This window comes from Panthera pardus, unplaced genomic scaffold (assembly GCF_024362965.1).
Source record: "Panthera pardus isolate Hobbes unplaced genomic scaffold, ASM2436296v1 HiC_scaffold_24, whole genome shotgun sequence".
In the NCBI taxonomy this organism is placed as follows: Eukaryota; Metazoa; Chordata; class Mammalia; order Carnivora; family Felidae; genus Panthera; species Panthera pardus.
This window is the reverse complement of record NW_026526810.1, coordinates 50,791,412-50,811,841: the sequence shown is the minus strand read 5'-3', so window position 1 is coordinate 50,811,841 and position 20,430 is coordinate 50,791,412. Positions and strand designations below refer to the sequence as shown.

At 43.1% G+C, this 20,430-nt stretch overlaps 2 protein-coding genes and 1 pseudogene across 5 annotated transcripts in view; 2 read left to right on the top strand and 1 right to left on the bottom strand.

The window, feature by feature from the left end:
• Positions 1-3,535, bottom strand: part of SLC30A4 (solute carrier family 30 member 4) — a 30,378-nt gene extending 26,843 nt beyond the window's left edge. Inside the window, exons 1-2 of one of the 4 annotated variants that reach the window (XM_053889091.1) lie at positions 3,444-3,535; positions 2,393-2,897 (exon numbers count right to left, since the gene is read on the bottom strand). In XM_053889091.1, the coding sequence (XP_053745066.1) occupies positions 2,393-2,783 (391 nt within the window). In that variant the 5' untranslated portion in view covers positions 2,784-2,897; positions 3,444-3,535. Of the gene's footprint in view, positions 1-2,392; positions 2,898-3,028; positions 3,264-3,443 lie in introns of those variants that run through there. The other 3 variants (XM_019442235.2, XM_053889092.1, XM_053889090.1) reach the window with 3 other exon arrangements.
• BLOC1S6 (biogenesis of lysosomal organelles complex 1 subunit 6) overlaps positions 1-20,430 on the top strand; it is a 125,656-nt gene that overhangs the window by 42,288 nt on the left and 62,938 nt on the right. The gene's annotated exons all lie outside the window — the stretch shown is intronic.
• Positions 18,311-19,329, top strand: LOC109263037 (cAMP-regulated phosphoprotein 19-like; annotated as a pseudogene).

Genomic DNA, 20,430 nt, shown 5'->3' with positions numbered 1-20,430 from the left:
TTAAGTCCATATGAATTTTAAATTTACTTATGTATTTAATATCTGTGCCCTATATTAGACTAAGTGCTTCAAACAGTAGGGATTATAATAGTTTTGTCTGCATTGCATACCACAATACATAATACGGTGCCTGGCACAGAGTTAAGTACTCAAAAAATACTTGCTGAATGAAAGAAGAATAGACCTGTCTAAAGTCTCAGAGCAAATTAGTGCAATGCCAAGATTCAAAATCAAGTCTTCTCTTTCAGATCTTTAAATTACTTCATTTTTTAAATTATTCCATACTTCCTATATAAGATACGTTATTTCTAAGTGTTTTTGATACACTTTAATAAATGCTCTACTATATACAATTTAACTCTACCTAATATTCTGCATATTTGTTAATGCTTATCCTAAGTACTAGCATTTCTGTATTAACAAAAGATTTTTCTATTTGAAAATAAATATTTGAAAGAAAATACTTATTGTGGCTTTCACAAAACCACATTTACCAAATAACAGATTTTAAAAATGGTATGTCAGAACAATTTTATCTTAATTTTTACTTAGGTAAAATAATTTTAAGGGGGAAAATTGTGATTAATGTGACTTTAATTTCAAATATTAAATATTAACTTCAAGAATCACTAAGTCTGACTGACTCAACTTTCTAGCTGTGTGAATTTGGGCAAGTCATTGAATCTTAGTCTGCTGAGGCCATGCCTTATCAGCTACAGCTTAACTCCTTTTAATTTCTTTACAGCTTAAGCATTTATAATTCTCTAACACAATAAAAATTAATTCAACACAAATTTATTGAGTGTCAACTCTGTGCCAGTCATTGTTTTAGGTGCTGAGAACGCAGCTTACATTTCAGCAGAAGAGAGATATTAAACAAGTGAATATACAAACAAGATAATCTCATGCTTTGGGCTTTTAAAGTTGGGGACAGAACAGGAGAGAGGAGATGTTTACTTTAGTCAGTCAGAAAAGGTCTCTCAGAGGTATCTTTTGGAGTAAGATATGAATGTCAAGACACCAGTCAAGAGAAGATTTGGGAAAAGCCACTCAAGGTTAAGCAGTGTTTTTCAAAATGCAAGCCCTGATCTATTTTGTGGAACACGAAATCAATTAAGTGGGCTGGGGGGATAACTGAAAAAATATTAGAATGCATCACAAGAAATAAGACTTTTGCCTTAATTATACATATATATGCTATATGTGTGTGTGTGTGTGTGTGTGTGTACATACATGCCTACATATGTATGCATGCATGCCCACCCGGGCACAGTGTTAAGTGTATTTCTTACTATATAGTGAGATCAAAAAAGTTTAAGAGCCACTGAGGTATAGGGATCAGCTAGTTTGAAGGCCTTAGGGACAGTAAAGAGCTTTGTAAGTCATAGGGACAAAGAAGGCCAGCATGGCTGAAGTGAGGACTGGGGAGGAGGTATAAAATGAGGTAGGAAATGTATATAATTTTCCCACATATAACCTCCAGCCAGCATCTTAATCTGGACTGCCACCTCTATTCTCATCATGGGTCCTCGTTAAGAAACATGGCAGAATAAGATCCTTGCTTTTATGTCACTTTGTAAACTGTCACTAAGAGAAGTTAGCAATTACACTAATGTGACTGTGAAATTAATCTCTAAGAATGTATTTTATAGTGAGAATGTATTACTTGAGTAATTAAAAAGTGAAAAAACCAAGTTCATAAACCCTGGGGGAGCCGTCTGTTTCCTTTCAGATCCTCACTATAATGAAAAACTTTAAAGGTTAGTAGTACCTAATTCTGAAAATCTCTTGGCTATAAATACAAAAGGAAAGTATGAAGAGACCCCTGAAGTCAAATGCAGACCAAAAAAAAAAAAAAAAAAAAAAAGAGACCGGGACTGTAGATGTGGCTCTTTCACTAACCAGCTAAGTGTCCTCACAACTTATTTAAACCTCTTTTGGGCCCTCAGATTCCTTAAGTGTGAAAAAGAAAGTAAAGCAGGTGTTCAGTAAGGTCATTTCATACCTTCATAATTTTATGATTCTAAGTTATTCTAGGTCATTTACTATTTTTAAAGGTTGCAAAAATTAACCTGGCCATTATTATTTTTAAAAATTTTTTTAAAGAGGAAGTTAAATGATATACGATGAAGCTCATGTCCTTAGCTTTACAGTAGATGTCACGGTGTTTGGAGAACTGGAAGAAAATGTCAGTTATCTCTGAAAGTTTATGTTGTACTTAGGTTGATCTGCACTTTGGAACCGTGTGGCCTTTCCATATCACCAGATCGGTATACTGATAAATAACAAACTTCCTGAAAAGAACGTTTAAACCTCAAATCCTGTGTAGCTAAAGCTTGACAACAACCCTCCGGACAAGGTAAATGGAAAGTGAGTTGGCCACACAACTCACCTACAAGTTCTCCAATCATGAAAAGCAAGTAAAGAACGGCAGCAATGGTCAACCTGGTTTTCACCTTTCTCTGCTTCAGTAACTCTCGCTGTCTGCTGCAGTTGTCACAGGGGTCCACCTTCAGACTCAGCTGACTGTTGGTCAAAGGGAAGTCCTGGTCCAGTAAGGAATCATCGTCGGCCTGGAGGGCCGGGTGCGCCCCGTTAACAGGCCTTTCTGGGATTTCAGAACCATCATCGGCCACCACAACTCGAAGTTTGTTAAACCGAGAAAGCCCCTCGTCCCCCACCTCGTCCGAGAAGTCAAAGGCGCTGGTGTCATTTAAAAACAGCGGCGCATCATCCTTCCGTAGCAGAGATTTGAGACGCTTCCACGCGCCGGATCCGGCCATGGCAGAGGCTGAGCGGCCGCGGCGCGGAATGGCTCGGTGCAGGCGGCCGGCCGGCGGCTCCTACTTCACCGGAGAGCCAGTTCCCGATGGCACTGCCGCGCGTCCCTCCCCATCCTGTGGAACACGAAACACGCTATAAATTAAAGGCGCCCCAATACTGCCCACAAGTTCCGAAGCCCGGGGCGGCAAGGGGCGCCAGGCCGGCCCGGAGGCTCCGGGGCTCCGCGAGGGGGCGGCGCATCTACCTGGGGCGCTGCCGCGGGGCCGCCGCTCATCTCCCCGCCCCCGGCCGGCCGGCTCGGCGGGGCCGACTCGCGCAGCTCGGCCCGGGGCCGGGCGGGGAGCGGGGCCGTCCTCGCGCCTGCCGCGCCCGCAACTCCAGGCCGGCTTCCCGAGTCTGACAGGTTCGGGGCCGGCCGCCGGGGGCCGCCGCCTCTCCCCGCCCTGCGCGAGGCCGCGCGCGTGCGCCGCAGCGGCCGCAGGCGAGGAGCGCGAAGGAGGGGTCCGCACGAGCCCACGCAGGCCCGCGGCGCAGGGCTGCGGCGCCCGCAAAGGGGCGGGGCAGGGGCTCGTGCCGCATCCAGTCCTCCGCCTCCCGCCCGTTGCCCCAGTCTCGGCTGCGGAGCCCCGCGCGCCCGGCTCTGCCCGAGGGGCACTCACAGGGAAGCCCCAGTCTCTGGTGCCGCACTGTCGCCTCCCCAGGCGGAGAGGCGCTAGCGGATGGAGCCGGGGCCTGCGGTCCAAGTGGGTAGATTCGAAAGGTCCCGCCCGCCTGGGGCTGGGCGTTGCTGCGGGAGGTCGCTCCACCCTAGAGGGCCTCAGGAATCTCGGGGCAGGATCTCGGTTGCGGATCCTGGGCAGAAAACGAATTTGTGCTTTCTTGCTAAGTGAGCAACTATGCAGCTTTCTTTCTTCGAGTTGCTGCTTCTCTGGCAAGTTGACAAAATTTGCTGCACGGGTGAGAGGGCAAGCAAAGCTTATGGTCAGCAGTTCTATGGCCTGCTTTATATTTACTATTGCTTTTCAGCAAGTATGTGTTATCCTGTGTGTTCGCTTAGTGTCCCTTCTCCCTCCATATAACATAGACTAAACCCAAGCAGAAAATCTAGTAGGGGTGTTCGTTTTGGCCTTTGGTTCTGTTAACAACCACAAATTTAAAAGAAGTTCTGAGAAGCAGTTTCTGATTTAGAAGCAGTTTCTGATTTAGATTTAAGTTTTGGGGCGTCTGGGTGTGGCTCAGCCAGTTAAGCGTCTGACTTCAGCTCAGCTCATGATCTCCCGGATGATCTCGTGGTTCCTGGGTTCCAGCCCTGCTTAGGGCTCTGTGCTGACAGCTGAGCCTGGAGCCTGCTTCAGGTTCTGTGACTCCCTCTGTCTCTGCCCATCCCCTGCTCACACTCATGCTCTCTTTCTCTCTCTCTCTCTCTCTCTCAAAAATAAATATCTAAAAAAAAATTTTTTTTAAAGATTTAACTTTTAATAGTAACATGGAGGGGTGCCTGGGCGGCTCAGTGGGTTAAGCCTGACTTCAGCTCACGTCATGAGCTTGGAGTTTCAGACCGTGTTGGACTGTGTGCTGACAGCTCTGAGCCTGGAGCTGCTTTGGATTCTGTGTCTCCCTCTCCCTGCCCCTCCTGCTCATGCTCTGTCCCTCTGTCTCACTCTCTCTCTCTCTCAAATAAATAAACTTTAAAAAATAATAGCAGAATAGAATGGCAATAGGCCTCCCCACTCCTCTTCTCCCTTGAAAGTCTAAGAGATTCTTAATCCAGAGCCCTTGAATGGGTTTTAGGGGCTTCTGGAAGCCTTAAATTCATGTGCAAAATATTGTGGCTTATATGGGTTTTCTTGAGTCAAGTCCCCTAGCTTTCATCATGTTCTAAATGGGTTTAAGACTCAAGTAAGATTTAAAACAGCAACACTGTCAGGAGAACTCATAGATCAACCCCCTAGCTTCCACTCAGAGTTGACTTGTAGTGCAAACTCCTCTATTTATCCTGTGTTAATGGATGTCATATTTGGATAGTAGTCTACATGGATTGCCAAATTTCAAGTTACAAAATCTGCAATAAAAGTCACATGGAACATCATTTTCCTCTGAAGACTTAGAACGCACTTTCGAATCTTGCATGCCTTTGATGCAAGAGCACCAACTGCCTTTGAACTCCCCAGCAATCCTTTCACTTTTGAATGCCCACCATATCCCCACAGAGCTGCAGCCATGGGAGTCAGGTTAGGAAACCTGGATCAGAGATCCCATGGTTCCCAAGACCTGGGAGGGAAGTCTTGCCTAGGAAATTATTCAATAATCAGGGCCCTCAGTTCATTATCAGCTGAAGGGAGAGTGCTTAGTGAGTAGAGCTTTCCTAACCCCAAATACCTTAATCCATCCAATTTCGGAGTAGGTTAGTGGTTTTTCATTTGTTATACTGCTTGAAATTCTGCTAATGAGAAAGATAAATGAACAAAGCAACTATGTCAGGAGTGTGATTGCTCTCTCTTTAGTATGAGTTCTTCAAATAGGATTCCATCCAAGGAAAGGGGATAGATGTTTTCAAGGAAAGTTGAGGCAGGAGCATGGATTGTTTTGGGTACTTACGGTAAGCTTTGTTGGGAAGGGGTGCAGTTCTGCGTCCCCATTTATTTTTACTATTTTGTATCGCTGGGTATCTGGACAGAGTGATGGGTGGATAACAAAAACTATATAGTGATTTTAATGTATGTTCACAAATTCAGATACTTGTCCCATCCAGAGGTAGAGCTTAATCTCCCTCCCAGTGAATGTGAGCTGCTCTTATTGAATAGCATAATGGCTTACAAGGAATAGAATGTGACATAAGTGACAGTAGATGACTTAAAAGACTAGGTCATAAGAGGCACTGTAGTTGCCTGCTTTTTCTCTCTTGGATCACTTGCACTGGGAGAAGCCAGAGTTACCATGTCACGAGGAACTCAAGCAGCCCCAAGGAAAGGCCCAAGTGATGAGAATGGAGACCTCCTGCCAGCAGCGATGTGAATGAGCCGGATTGGAAGCAGGTCCTCCACCCTAGTTAAACCTTCAGATGTTTGTAGCCCAGGAGATGTTGACTGAAACCCCATGAGAGATCCTGAGCAGAAGCTCCCATCTAAGCCACTCCCAGATGACCCACAGAGACTGAGATAATAACGTTCATTGTTTTAGTATTGTAAGTTTGGGGATAATTCGTTACACAGCAATAGATAATGAATATACTCAATCTCAACTTTGCTCTGTACCAGGAAAGACACTTTTCTTATTCTTTTATCACGCGCGCCCTTGTTCCTAGGCCTGTCCTTGGGCTAGTGGCATGATTTCTATCACTGAACTTTAAAATGGGCTAAATAAATAGACTTCTGTGAATAGTCTTGGAATTTGCAACCTTATTTCTATGTATTCAGAATTTATAACAACAGACAAATGAACTTTTGAAAAATAATCCATTTATAATCTGGGTACTGCCTGCAATTCAGCTAGCTATTGCTCACCATGCCATTCTTTTATAAGAGACTTAATACTTCTTTCCAGTTGAAGAACTTTTTTGCATGGGCAAATAGAAAAAGTTGCCAACCATTTATCCTATTTCTTACCCAGGTAACTCCTAACACACAAACTGTTTAGGTAATACCAGAAGTCTGACATTTGCAAGACACACACTCCAGCAGTCAACGAGAATAGCCCCCAAATATCCTTCGTCAAAACCTGTTTTGTGGCCCAGATATCTCTTGGGACAAATGACAATGCTGAAAATAATACCACAGCTAACATTTACTTGGGGCTTGTTTATGCACCAAGCACCTCTGCAGGGGACCTGATTTCCATTAGAGGGGAAGTTAAGAATTCAAAGCATGGGTCTTAAAGTCTGACCGTATTTGTATCCTGGTTTCACCATTTAGTTATATCGTCTCTGGAAAACTAACCAATCTGTGCTTCAATTTTCTTACATATAAAATGGGGATGATAAGAGTACCCACTTCACGAGGCTGTGGTGAGGATTCAATGAGATGATGCATGTAAAGCATGTAAAACATAGCACATGTAGTTCCTAGCACATAGTAAGTGCTCAATCGATGACAGCTCATATTTTTTTAAGTAGATGAAGACGTGGAGTCTCAGGGAAGTGAAGTAAATTGACTGGAGTCATGCAGCTAAAAAACAGAGCAGGAGTTCAATTCCAGATCAGTTTGGTTTCAGAGCTCAAGCTCTCAAACACTAGCCTGCACTGTCCTCTCAGTTTCACACACAAATGGAATGATGTGCAGAAAAGTACCTAGACTCCTTCAGGTGTGCTGGGAGAAATCCCTGTTCCATATATCAAAGACTTGCCAGCACCTTGAGACTTCAACATCACCCTGTGAAATCCTTCTTGGAAAGGAAAGGAAAAAAGTGGAAAAGTGTTTAAAAATCGAGGTATGGGGAAAGGTGCCACTTACTTGACAGGCTCACATGTTGCATATTCCCAACCTGAGAATTCCTTTCTCCATTGGAATAGATGATTGTAGAACATTTCCAAAGGATGCATTTGGAATGTGACTCCTTATCTTTTTCAGGAGGGGTTGAAAGCTATCAGATACAAATGGACAAGGGCTAGTGATGTGATACACAACTATGGAGAGTATAATAATTTCTTCTTTCTATGGAGTGCTATGCTAACAGAGTGGCTGGAGAGTCAGTTAAACCCCTCCTCCAGGGGAAGAGAAGGATGCAAAGTAGGTAAGAGAATTGCCCAAGGACAGGCAAGTTGCCTTCTTGGACAGTGAGTAGATAAAGGAGAGGGTCTCTGGGCCACACCCATGTATCTGTCAGGAAAACCAACCTGTGAGCTAAAACACTCAATCAAGTTCATTGTTTTCATACCTTTGTTTTGTCTTTCCTTACTTTTTAAAGGAAATGTACCTGTGAATTTCTCTAACCATATCTGGCTAAAATTAGAGGGAATAGGAGCTGGGATGGGTTTAAGACATAAGCACACCCGCCCTGGAGTCTGGAGGTAACAGCTTGAAGGTGAGGGTGGAACGCTGATTTTGGACATGCTTTAGGAATCCATCACAGACAAGAGAAGTTCCTTCAGCCTCTAATTTTGCCATCCTTTCACAGTGATCCCCAGCACCATACTGTTGCTGAACTCATTTTCTTGGCTGTAAAAGTGGAAAATAGTATTTGTCCTACCTCTGTCACAGGAACACTGTAAGAATCCAATGAAATTTTGCATGTGAAAACATTCCCTTACTTACTTTACTAGAGAGAGCTATTAAAAACCATACCATCTGGGGCACCTGGGTGCCTCAGTCAGTTAAGCATCTGCTCTGGATTTTGGCTCAGGTCATGATCTTGTGGTTCATGGGATCGAGCCCTCCATTGGGTTCGACACTCACAGCGTCAAACCTGCTTGGGATTTTCTTCCTCTCTCTCTCTCTCTCTCTGCCTCTCCCTAGTTCGTGCTCTCTCTCAAAATAAATAAACATTAAAAAAAGAAAGAAAGAAAAAAGAAAGAAAGAAAAAAAATATTTTAATCATAGTTCATTCATAACTTTAAATTCCCCTCTAAAAAACATTTGTATTTCTTGAAACTGATGTTTAATTTCTAAGAAATTCTTAGTGGTGAGATTAATCTGTTTCATACTGATTGGAGATGATTAAAACACTAATACTCAGTTTATACTTATAGTAGACTTATTTCAGAGAACATTATAACATTTATGAATTAAACCAAGACAGAGAAGCAAATGCGGACAAAGTGACTCTTGTGACCTCTTAGAACTGGTGGCTTTAAACAATGAAGGCCATTGTATAAAAACTCCCTCCCAGGGTTATTGTGAGGATTAATTAGATTAAAATCTGCAAAGTGCTTTGAGTTTTTCCCAGAATTCCTTTACAAATAAAGATGGCATTAATTATTTTTTTATATGGATCTTCCCAGAATCAAATGTAACAAATTCACCTGCTGTTTAACTTGTACTCCCTGAAGCAAAAAACCCAAGACCAAGCCAACCTAAATGACCTCTAATGGTTTTAAAATGACTATAGATAGGAGCATGCTTGAATGAGCAGAAGTTAGTACCCTAATCACAAAGATCTTGGTGTATGTTTTACATGACCAGGTAATGCCTCATAATCACTATGCCATATGGTAATTAGGTATAAATTACTGTAATTATTACAGCTGTTTTATACTGATCAACCAAGTTTTACTCTCCTCTTTGTTATTTATATTTTACTAACTCACATTCTACTCACTTACAAATAGGCTTTAAGGCAGTCTTCCCATTAGTAGGCCTTCCTCACCTCAAAATACTAGAAAGGATGAGAATGAGAGTTTTTCCTGATACTAGATACTGTCTAATCCTCATTGTATGCACAGAAACAAATAGACACAGACGAAAGACAGGTGTCTTAACAACCAACTCTCCAGCAGCTGAGGTTCCTTGGGAACCCTTCTCAGTTTCCCAGTCTCTGATCTTAATCCTGTTCCCAGTGACCCACCCAGCCCGCGCTGTGAGCTTCCCCCCCACACCCCAAGAAGGAGCTACTCTGAATATTCTGAGTGTGGGTGTGGGGCAACCCATTTGGGTGGAGGCCTGTGATGTGGGTGGTGAAAGAATTCACCCTGGGCAGAACAAAGGAGATAGAAGTTTATTAAATACACCGCAAGGGAGCTACAGGCAGGACAGCAAAGGAGAGACTGTTTGGTAGGGGGCTGTGGGTGGGGAGGTGGGGTGTAGTTAAGGGGGGAAGGTGGGGAGGTATGAGAATGTGTGGAATTTTGGTACCTTTTTTTGGTACCTGTGCCCCATTGTAAGTAGCTCAGTTGTCAACTAGGTCTTAAGGCTATTTTGAGGCGGGTCACCTAATGGGCCTATTTGCATTTAGCCTGGTGGTCACTGTGGGCCCTTTTACCTTACTGAGGTTTCCATTGCTCAGGCATGTTGCCTAAAAGCTGCCTCTACAGTGGGCTTAAGGTAGCAGAAACTCTGGAGCAGGTCCAGGTGAAGTCTGGGGAACAGTAGGGTAAGAAGCCCATTGTAAATGAGGAACCGGTCTGGCAGGCAACCAGCTGTCCTGATTTACTCGGGATGGAGGGTATTTCCAAGACCTGAGACCACAGTTTACTGGGATGAGTTTACCTTGTAGCAAGAATAGATTCTGTAACCGTGATATTGCTGGTCAGGGAGAGTATCTTACCTGGGCAAGACACCTTGTTCCTGTTGGGTCCTGCAGCACACTGGGCTGGGTGTTCTCAGGGAATTCTCAGGATGTGACTCCTGTTACAGTGAAATGGAAGAGGTCAAAGGTGTCTGAGAGGGAGGCCAACCACCTCAGATAGGACCCCCAAGGTACCATGACCCTGTTAGAGCCGCGGAGATCCCAAGTCAGTTCTGTAACTTTGCAGGTGTGGAAACTCTGCCTGAGGGTGAGGCTGGGGAAGCCAGTGTATGCCAGACTGCCCCAAGAGACTGAGTAAATTACTGTGTGGTTGATTGCTTAATTATCCTGGGGTTCAACTCTCTTACTGCCCTGGATGCCCTCTTCACAGGACCAGTGAATATGAGAAACCAAGTTACCTTACAGCTAGAACAAAGGTTTCAGTGGCCTCTCCTGGCCTTTTGTGTTCCTTTTTCCCTGCTGGGGTGTTCTTCTTCCTTCTCAGTGTCTGGCTAACTGCCATTCAGCTTTCAAACCCAATGGATTCTGCCCAATTTTCCTCTTCTTTCCCTCTTTCCTCCTCTCCTTCCCTTCTTTCTTCCCTCCCTTTTGTTTTTAAACTTAAAAAAGTTTATTTTTGAGAGAGAGTGCACATACACACACATGTGCATGAGTGGGGGAGGGGCAGAGAGAGAGGGGCACAGAGGACCTGAAGCAGGCAGCACTGACAGCAGAGAGCCGGATGTGGGGCTCAAACTGGCAGATGGCAAGATCATGACCTGAGCCAAAGCTGGACACTTAACCAACTGAGCCACTCAGGTGCCCTTCCTTCCCTTTCCTCTTTCCTTCTTCTCTTTCTTTCTTCCCTTCCACAAATGTTATTTGAGTGTTTATCATATGCCAGTCACTAAAGTAGACACTGGAGCTATAGAATTGGATAAGACAAAGTCTAGATGATAACCCACCCCTGATTAGTCCTGTGTATACAGCATAAATTCTAATTCTTTATTACTAATTCCCCCCCCCCCCCAGATTCCATGCAGACTGTTGATATCTATATATAACTTTCGAGCGAAAGTGAAAATAATATAGCCTTTCTTCTTGGTTCAATTTTAGTTTAGTCTTTCTGAAATCATTCCCCAGGCCCCCATCTGGTAAAGTCTTCAGATAACCACCTCCATCCATGGCGTGCTGATTTTTATCACTTAGTATTACTGTTACTGCCTTTAGTTCTCCCAGTTGTGCTTAGTTCTGAGTTGTGACCTCGCAGCTCAGAGCCCTGTCTTCATTTTATAAATAGTCGGGATATTTTTATCCCAAAGTGCATTACTTTGCACTTATTCCCACTAAAGCTCACTTGTCAGTTGTCTGACCACAGAGTCAGATTTATAGGCTCTTCTGACTAGCCCAAGGATTGGCAAACTTTTTCTATAAAGGGCCAGATAATAAATAATTTCCGGTTTGCAGCAATACCTTGGTGCTGGTCGAATTTGCTCATTTCTGCCCCTGTGAAAGCAGCCGTAGGTGATAATAAGCAAATGAGTATGGCTATGTTCCCATAAAACACTGGACACTGAAATGTGAATTTCGTATACTTTTCACCTGCCACAAAATATTAGTCTTCTTTTGATTTTGTTCAACCATTTAAAAATGGAGAAGCCATTCTTAGCTCAAGGGATGCACAAAAATAGGTGTAGGCTGGATTTGGCTTGTGGGCTGTAGTTTGCTGGCCATGATCTAGACTCATCACTAGTTAGAAGTGTTGTTCGAGATTTCACTGCTCATTCCCTCCTCCTGATCACTTATACACATAAGTGATATACATTGTAATTGCAGTTGCCTTATATGGCATGGTTTTTTTCAGCACTCCTTTACCTACTCAATTCTAGATAAAGTCTAGAGCCACTCTCCCCCATGGCATCCATCCCACCCCAAGTCTAGACAAGTCCATTTGTTACATATGCTCATGTCTCACTTTGTAAATTTATCTTCATTAGTGGCATTATTTGACTAGTGGCTGCTTCTCACTCCCTTGTTAGGCTTTATGCTCCATGAGACTGGGGGCTGTCTATCTTTGCTCATATCTCCTGCACCTGACCCTGTGCCTGGCACGCAGTAGGTGCTCAATAAAGCATTTGTTGAACAGAGGAACCAGATCCACAGCAGACCTCAGCTTATTGGCTGGGCATTGTTGTCTATAATAGCTCCCTCCCCTTACTAGCAGAGAGACCTTGAATTTTAAGATCTCTTTGAGCTTCAGTTTCCTTCTCTGTCAAATGGAGACAATAGTTACTATCAGTGGGTTGTGGTGACTTAAATGAGAAGATGTAACTGGCACATGGCTTGCTCCAGTCACTGTTAGATTAATGTTAGGCTCCTTCCCCACTTCCTCTCATTGCTGTCAACTCTATGGTTGTCTGATGTCCAACTACCACTTGCTCAGATATCCCAAGTGCATAGGACTCCACCTGCCTGAAGAGAACTGCACTGTTTCCTTTGAGAAACCCAGAATTAGAAATATGATGAGTACACCCTTCACATATCTGCTGCCTTTCTAAGACCTGTCACTTGGGCCCTCTAGTTCCCTCCCCTGGCTGGAATCAACAGGCTGCACCCATTGTTTTTGCTTCCTTATGTTTGCTTATGTTTGCTTAGTTCCTTATGGCCTCACAAAACATTCCAATCTTATGTGACTTTTATTTCAGCCTCTCCTTTGGAAATCTGTCAAAGGTTTTTTAAGGTGTTAAGGTAGAAAATATAAAGCATTTCCCTTTTACCTACACACTATTTACTTCCTCAAAAATTAAGTAAATTAATTTTTCTTTTTACAGATACCATTTGACCATCTTTGTCTAAAGTTAACTTTAAGTGTTTACCATGCCTATTTCACAAATAAACCATAACTTCCTAGGTTCTCTCCAGAGATTTCTTAATGATAATAATTATCATGTCATAAAAATTACAAGATTTTGAGCCCAAAATGTGTTAAGCACTGTGTTAGGAACTTTAATTAAATACATCATTTAATTTAATCCTTATAACAGCCTTGCATAGTGGATACTATTATCCCCATTTTATACATGGGATAAATGAAATTTTTTTTGAGAGAGAGAGAGTGTGTGTGTGTATGAGAGCAGAGTAGGGGGAGGGGCAGGAACACAAGAGAGAGAGAGACAGAGAGGGAGAGAGAGAGAGAGAGAGAGAGGGAGAGAGAGAGAGAGAGAGAGAGAGAGAGAGAGACTCTCAAGCAGACTGTATGCCCAGCACAGAGCCCCATGCGGGGCTCTGTCCCATGACCCTGAGATCATGACCCGAGCCAGATTCAACAGCCGGATACTTAACCTACTGAACTACGCAGGCACCCAAGGATAAATGAAGTCTTTTAAATAATTTATTGAAAGCCACGTTATTAGAAGATGGTGGACTCAAGGTTTGCATTCAGGTTTCCCCCAGCCCAGTGCCCATCATCTTTCCATCCTGACATTTTCTTCCCTTCTTATGCTTGGTAGCTGGTGGTGCTGGGAAGGGCACGTGTATCACATTTTCACTCTTGTAACCTCCCGAGTGAACAGCCAGCTATGATGACTAGTTGCCCATTTTGGCTAATGGATCCTCAGTGTCATAGCAAAGTTCCATCAGAACTCATGTGGGTTTTAAAGTATTACCCTTTTGCTTAAAACCACTCATCATCCATCCATCCAACCAATATGTCTATTTTTTTAAGTTTGTTTGTTTGTTTGTTTTTGAGAGAGAGAGAGCAAGCAGGAGGGGCAGAGAGAGAGGGAGACAGAATCTCAAGCAGGCTCCCCACCATTGGCACAGAGTCGGATGTGGGGCTTGAACTAGACACTTAACCTACTGAGCCACCCAGGTGCCCCTAACCAATATTTCTCAACAGGCTATCTCACTCCGTTTGGGCTGCTATAACAAAATACCACAGGCTGGGTGTCATAGAAACAGCAGAAATCTACTTCTCACAGTTCTGGAGGCTTAGAAGTCCTAGATCAAGGGGCACCTGGGTGGCTCAGTCAGTTGACCATCTGACTCCTGGTTTCAGCTCAGGTCATGACCTCACAGTTCGTGGGTTCAAGCCCCATGTCAGGCTCTATGCTGACAGTGCAGAGCCTGCTTGGGATTCTCTCTCTCTGCCCCTCCCCTGCTTGCTCTCTCTCTCTCTCTCTCTCTCTCTCTCTCTCAAAATAAATAAATAAACAAACAAAAAAAAGTCCAAGATGAAGGCACTAGCAGGGTCATCTTCTGGTGAGGACCCTCTTCCCGATTCATAGCCATTGCTTTTTCACTGTGTCCTCACAGAGTAGGAAGGGTAGGGAGGTCTGTGGGACCTCCTTTGTAAGAACATGAATCCCATTCATGAGGGCTCCATCCTTGTGTCGTAATCACCTCCCAAAGTCTCCATCATCTTCTAACATCATCACTTCGGCATTAGGATTCCAACTGGTGACTTTTGGGGGACACACACATTCAGATCATAGCAGAGATTATATACCAGACACTGTGCTATGTGTTGAATGTGTCTTAGGCCAAAGAAATGTGTCTTTAGTGCTTAAAATTAGTTTAAAATGAAGACATTGGGGGTGGGGGGTGCACCTGGGTGGCTCAGTCATTCAAGCTTCTGAGTCTTGATTTCGGCTCAAGTCATGATCTCACAGTTTGTGAAGTTGAGCCCTGTGTCAGGCTCTGCACTGACAGCGTGGGGCTGCTTGGAATTCTCTTCCCTCTCTCTGCCCCTCCCCCACTTACACACATGTGCGCACTTTTTCTCTCTCTCTCTCAAATAAAATTAAAGAAAGAAAGAAAGAAATAATAAAATTAAGGCACTGGGTAGTTAATAAAAGAGGCATCTGGAGAGGAGGGAAGATGGAGAGAAAGGATGGGAAAGAGAAGAACTGCCTATGAAATCACTGCCTTGGGGACCCATGGGTCAGGAGGAGGTCAGTGGGTATGGCAAGGAAGGCAAGGGAAGATTAATGAGATTCTCACACACCAGGATAGAAGTGATAAGGTGGAACCAGCAGAATTTCGCTCTGGCATGACATACTGCCTCTGTTAGTGTGGTTTATGGTTTTCGGGTCCCTTTCCAACAGCCAGTACTTTCCTAGCTCTCTGACGTTCTTGTTTTCTCTTTCCCAAGCCAGCATAGATGATACCTTTGCATTGGTGTTCTCTGTCTGGGTAGAATCCCCATTTATCTTGATGGCCTACCAGAATTGCTGCAGTGACAGCCTGTTTCACTGTGTAGAAGGTGCTTACTTCATTTCTGCTTTAGTTTTGTGTGTGTGTGTGTGTGTGTGTGTGTGTATGCACAGTGTGTGCGTGTGTACGCACATGAGAAGTGAGAGTGCCTGTATTGTTGTAGTTCAGACCATGCTCACACAAAGGGATCCTGGTGACCAGAAGAGTCCTTACAGGCACATCCACCTCAGTGCGTTCGCTGTGCATCAGAGTCAGAAACTTGATTTTGTCGACACCCTGAGAATATATTCATCTCCTATTAACTAGCTCACAGAAAGTAATAAATACAAAGCAGAATATTGAGGGTGTGTAGGAAAGTGTACATATGTTTTAGAGATCCATACTGAAATGAGTAGGGATGAAGTGACTTGGGTCTATCTATCTGCTTTAAAATATTTTAGTTTTGGGGCACCTGGGTGGCTCAGTCAGTTAAGTGTCTGACTTCCATTCAGGTCATGGTCTCACAGTTTGTGGGTTCAAGCCCTGCATCAGGCTCTGTACTGACAGCTCAGAGCCTGCAGCCTGCTTCAGATTCTGTATCTCCCTCTCTCTCTGCCCCTCCCCTGCTCATACTCACTCTCTCTCTCTCAAAAATAAATAAACATTTAAAAAAATTTTTAAGTGAAGCAGGTGTGGGAAAATCTTGATAATAATGATTGAATTTGGTTAATGGGTATTTTATACTCTTTGTACATTATATGTGTTATATACTAATTATATTATTTCCCTACTTCTGTGTGTTTGAAATTTTTCTTAACATGAAAATTAAAACAATAAAGGAAATGACAATAATTTACAGAAAGAAATACAAAATCGTCAGGTTACCTCGTGCAAGTTAAGTTAATGAGGAAGCCAAGGTGGAGAGCTAAGTTGATGTAAGACTGTTGGGTCACCCAGGGCAATGACATATTCCTGTCTGCAACCAGGCGCTCCTCTCTCCCCTTCTGCTCTCATGTCCCGGGACCTAATTCCTGGGACTATCTCAGAAACCTAGAAATCTGATTCCTACATCCATGGCTGCTCCCATCGCACTCCCTGTCCCCTGTCAGATACTTAAATCCTGCTCCAGGCTGAGGGGATTGGTGCCTCTATTGCTACCACCCCTGGCAACAGGCATCTATCTCTCCCGCTTGCAGCTTCTAGTTTTGCTTTAGGACTGCCCATTCTTGGGGTACATGAGAGACCCTGCTAACTCAAATGCTGGTTCAGTTTCCACTCCTGCTGGCACCCCCCTCCCATCACATCTCTTAGGGGCTTGAAACCTGAGAAGCAGTAAGGCATGGGCACAGGGAGGATTCCTGACCTCGCGGCCTGACCTATCTGCCGGGCTCTGCCTTGTTTGCCGGGCACCAGCTCCAGGAATGGCACAGATGGCTAAAGGGAAAGGCACTAAGGATGCCTCATTTTCAAAGGCACAATTTATTTAATTTGATTCTTATTCAGATCTGTGAGATATAGTTGTCATTCCTACCTGAAGAGATAGGGAACTAGGGCACTGTGAGGTGAAGCAATGTGTTTACAGTCACAGAGTTAATCTGCAGCAGGACCATGATGTGAACTGAGGCGTTCCCGTCCCCTGAAGGAGTTTATCGGTGTCTAAATCCAAGTTATTACTAAACTACTGTATTTCTCAAATTAAACTAGTATTTGTAGCAACCAGGTTGTGTTACCGCAAAAGAGGATTCGTTATTAGCAGCAGGTTGGATTTATCCAATAGCTAAATGCTGTATTTCATTTTCATCCATGTGTTGAATTTACTAATTTTTAAAAAATGTTTATTTATTTATTTTGAGAGAGAAAGAGCAGGGGAGGGGCAGAGAGAGAGAATCCCAAACAGGCTCGACAATCAGTGTGGAGCCCGACTCAGGGCTTGATTCCAGGACCAACCATGAGATCATGGCCTGAGCCAAAATCAAAAGTCGGATGCTTAACTGACTGAGCCACCCAGGCACCCCTGAATTTACAAATTTAAATAAAACGGTCCTAATTTTTCATTATGAGGAGTTAATAACTAATATCTATAGTTGATAAATCAAGAAAAAAGGGTGTAAATATATTACATATAGTTTTGGTGGTAAACAGTAGTAGAATTTAAAACAGAAACTATTGGGGCCCCTGGGTGGCTCAGTGGGTTAAGCATCTGACTTCAGCTCAGGTCATGATCTCACTGCTCGAGAGTTTGAGCCCCATTTCGGGCTCTGTGCTGACAGCTCAGAGCCTGGAGCCTGTTTTGGATTGTGTGTCTCTCTTTCTCTCTCCCCCTCTCCTGCTCACACTGTGTCTCTTTCTCTCAAAAATAAATAAATGTTAAAAAAAATTTAAAAACCCAAAAAACAGAAAGTATTGATAAAAAACCTCTGAGTAATGGGTGTGGCAGTGATGTGGTTGGTGGGGATGGGAGGTAGGAGATGTTTTTGTTTTTCATTTTACACACATCTATACGGTCTGAATTTTTAAAAATATGGGCAAGTTTTACTTGTATAGATTAAAAATAATAGTTTAAAAATAGAAAAAAGAAGTGAAATACAATGAAACGTATCCCCTCAATGAGTGATTGCTGAAATTGTCATATGTAATACTATGTAGCCAATAGAAATTTTAAGTAGGAAAGGCAAATCAAGAATGATGTGGTTAGGATAATACCTAATCATGTATATACTGCGTGTAGGTATATGTGCATACAAACAGGAAGGATACATATCAAAGTGATGCCAAAGTGTAGGGATGAGGGGTGAGGAGGAGAGGAGGATTCTGATGATTCACTGCATTCACTTCTATATATGGCTTGATTTTTTTTTGAGGGGCATGTACTGAATATGAAAGTGTGCAGAATATTTTGCAGGTTCAAAGCTACAGCGATTCTGAGAGTTCCCTCTTTTCCTCTTTGTCACAGAACAACCAAATGTGATTGCACTGTGTTACATATAAGTGTCAGGATCTTACACTTGATTTACAGTGAAGACATTCACTGTTCCTAAATATTGTTACAAAAGAGAAGTTTGTGAATTGCATTATTCCACTCTCAGGCCTTAATGTCACCACAGAGCTGACCAAGTCTGATTCATGGTTTGTTTGTTTTTTTTTTTGTATTGTTACATTTCCTTCCTTTGCTTGGTTTTGACCAAGGGTGTGTGGGGTTTAAATCTCCAAATCCAGTATCTCATAACAAGGTATGTATCCCACACTGTAGAGGCCTGGACTTGGAGTCTTTAACCCTGATACTTGATAGAATCCTTCTGATGAAGAGAAGCAGGGGAAGAAGAAGCAGTATGTCCATGGAGGTCCCCAAGGCAGCCTCCACGGAGGAGTAGAAGGCAATGGAAGATAAAGTGACGAGTCCAGAGAAAGCCGAGGAAGCAAAATTAAAACCAAGGTATCATCATCTGGGACAAAAGCCTGGAGGTTTAGATTTCTTAAGGAAACGATTGCAGAAAGGGCAAAAATACTTTGATGCCAGGGATTACAACCTGGCTAAAACACAACTGAAGAGGAAGCAGCTTCCTACTGCAGCTCTGACTAAGACAAGTCACTGATGACCCGCATTCCCACTCCACAGAAACTTCCTCCACAGAAACCATCCCTTGCTGCCAGCAAGCTGGCTGGCTGATTAAAAGAGCTGAACTGCATGAATCTTCTAATTCTCATTATTTCTCCTTGTTCTTTCTCTGCTTTTCATTTCCTTTCATTCAGTAAGTCATTTGAGAATGAGAGCTTTGCAGGTAGCAGTAGTGTGTGCTGCTATTGTAAGGAAATATACGCGTGGAGAGTTTTTGATTAGTTTAACAGTGCGCTGATAAAGAGAACGTGTTTGAGCAACATAAAGTAATCTGCTTGAAAATAATTGTATATATTACCTAACTCCTAGTGTAGGACTGGTTCCAACAAGTAACAAGCAAGTTTTATGATTGTAATGTTTTGGCTTTCTTTAATTCATCTTAATTCAGCTCTGTATGTTACTCTTGTTTAAAATAACCATGGGGTGTCTAGGTGGCTCAGTAGGTTAAGCCTCTGACTTCAGCTCAGGTTATGATCTCACAGCTCCTGAGTTCAAGCCCCGCATCGGGGTCTGTGCTGACAGCTCAGAGCCTGGAGCCTGCTTCGGATTCTGTATCTCCCTCTCTCTCTCTGCCCCTCCCCACCCATTTTTTTTTTTCTCTCTGTCTCTCTCAAAAAATAAACATTAAAAAAAATAAAATAAATAAAATAACCTCTATTGTATTAATTTCTTTTGCATTTTCCTTTTGGGTTTTTTTAAAATTTTTTTTAATGTTTATTTATTATTGAGAGACAGAGCATGAGCAGGGGAGGGGCAGAGAGAGAGGGAGACACAGAGTCTGAAGCAGGTTCCAGGCTCTGAGCTGGCAGCACAGAGCCCCTGGCGGGGCATGAACTCACAAACTGTGAGATCATGACCTGAGCCGAAGTCAGACACTTAACTGACTGAGCCACCCAGGCACCCCTCCTTTTAGATTTTGTAAAACAGAAGTTTAAGACCACAAGTTGGAAGAAAGGTCACATTCTTCAAACAAAAATAGATGGGGCTCTGAAAGATTTGTATCTCTGTGCTTGAACTTGAATGTCCTTAAACCTGTTTCAGCTCTAACAATAGAATTTTACTTGGGCAATATTTGCCTGATCTGGTGTAACTTATATGACTCTAGTGCTTAACAGCTGCTGTTCTTATTCAGTTCTATAGTGTTAGAATATCTTTTGTTAAAGAGATGAATAAAATACTCATGTGCATCGACTGTTGAATTCATTTTTGTGCCATTTTTGTAAATACAATAGTTTTGCGCACACACACACACACACACAAAGAATCCTTTTGGTGATTCAATTTTTTTTTATATTTTACTTTATCGTGGAAAGAACAGTTAACATAAGATTTACCCTCCTAACAAATATTTTGTGATTTTTTTTTAATGTTTATTTTTGAGAGAGAGAGAGACACACACACACACACACACACACACACACACAAACACACAGAGTATGAGCAGGGGAGGGGCAGAGAGAGAGGGAGACACAGAATCTGAAGCAGGCTCCAGGCTCTGAGTTCTCAGCACAGAGCCTGACACAGGGCTTGAACTCATGAGCAGTGAGATCATGGCCTGAGCCAAAGTCAGATGTTTAACCAGCTGAGCCACCTAGTTGCCCCTACCCTCCTAACAACTTTTTAAGTGTTGATATATTATTGTTGACTATAGGTACAGTGTTGTATGGTAGTTCTCTAGA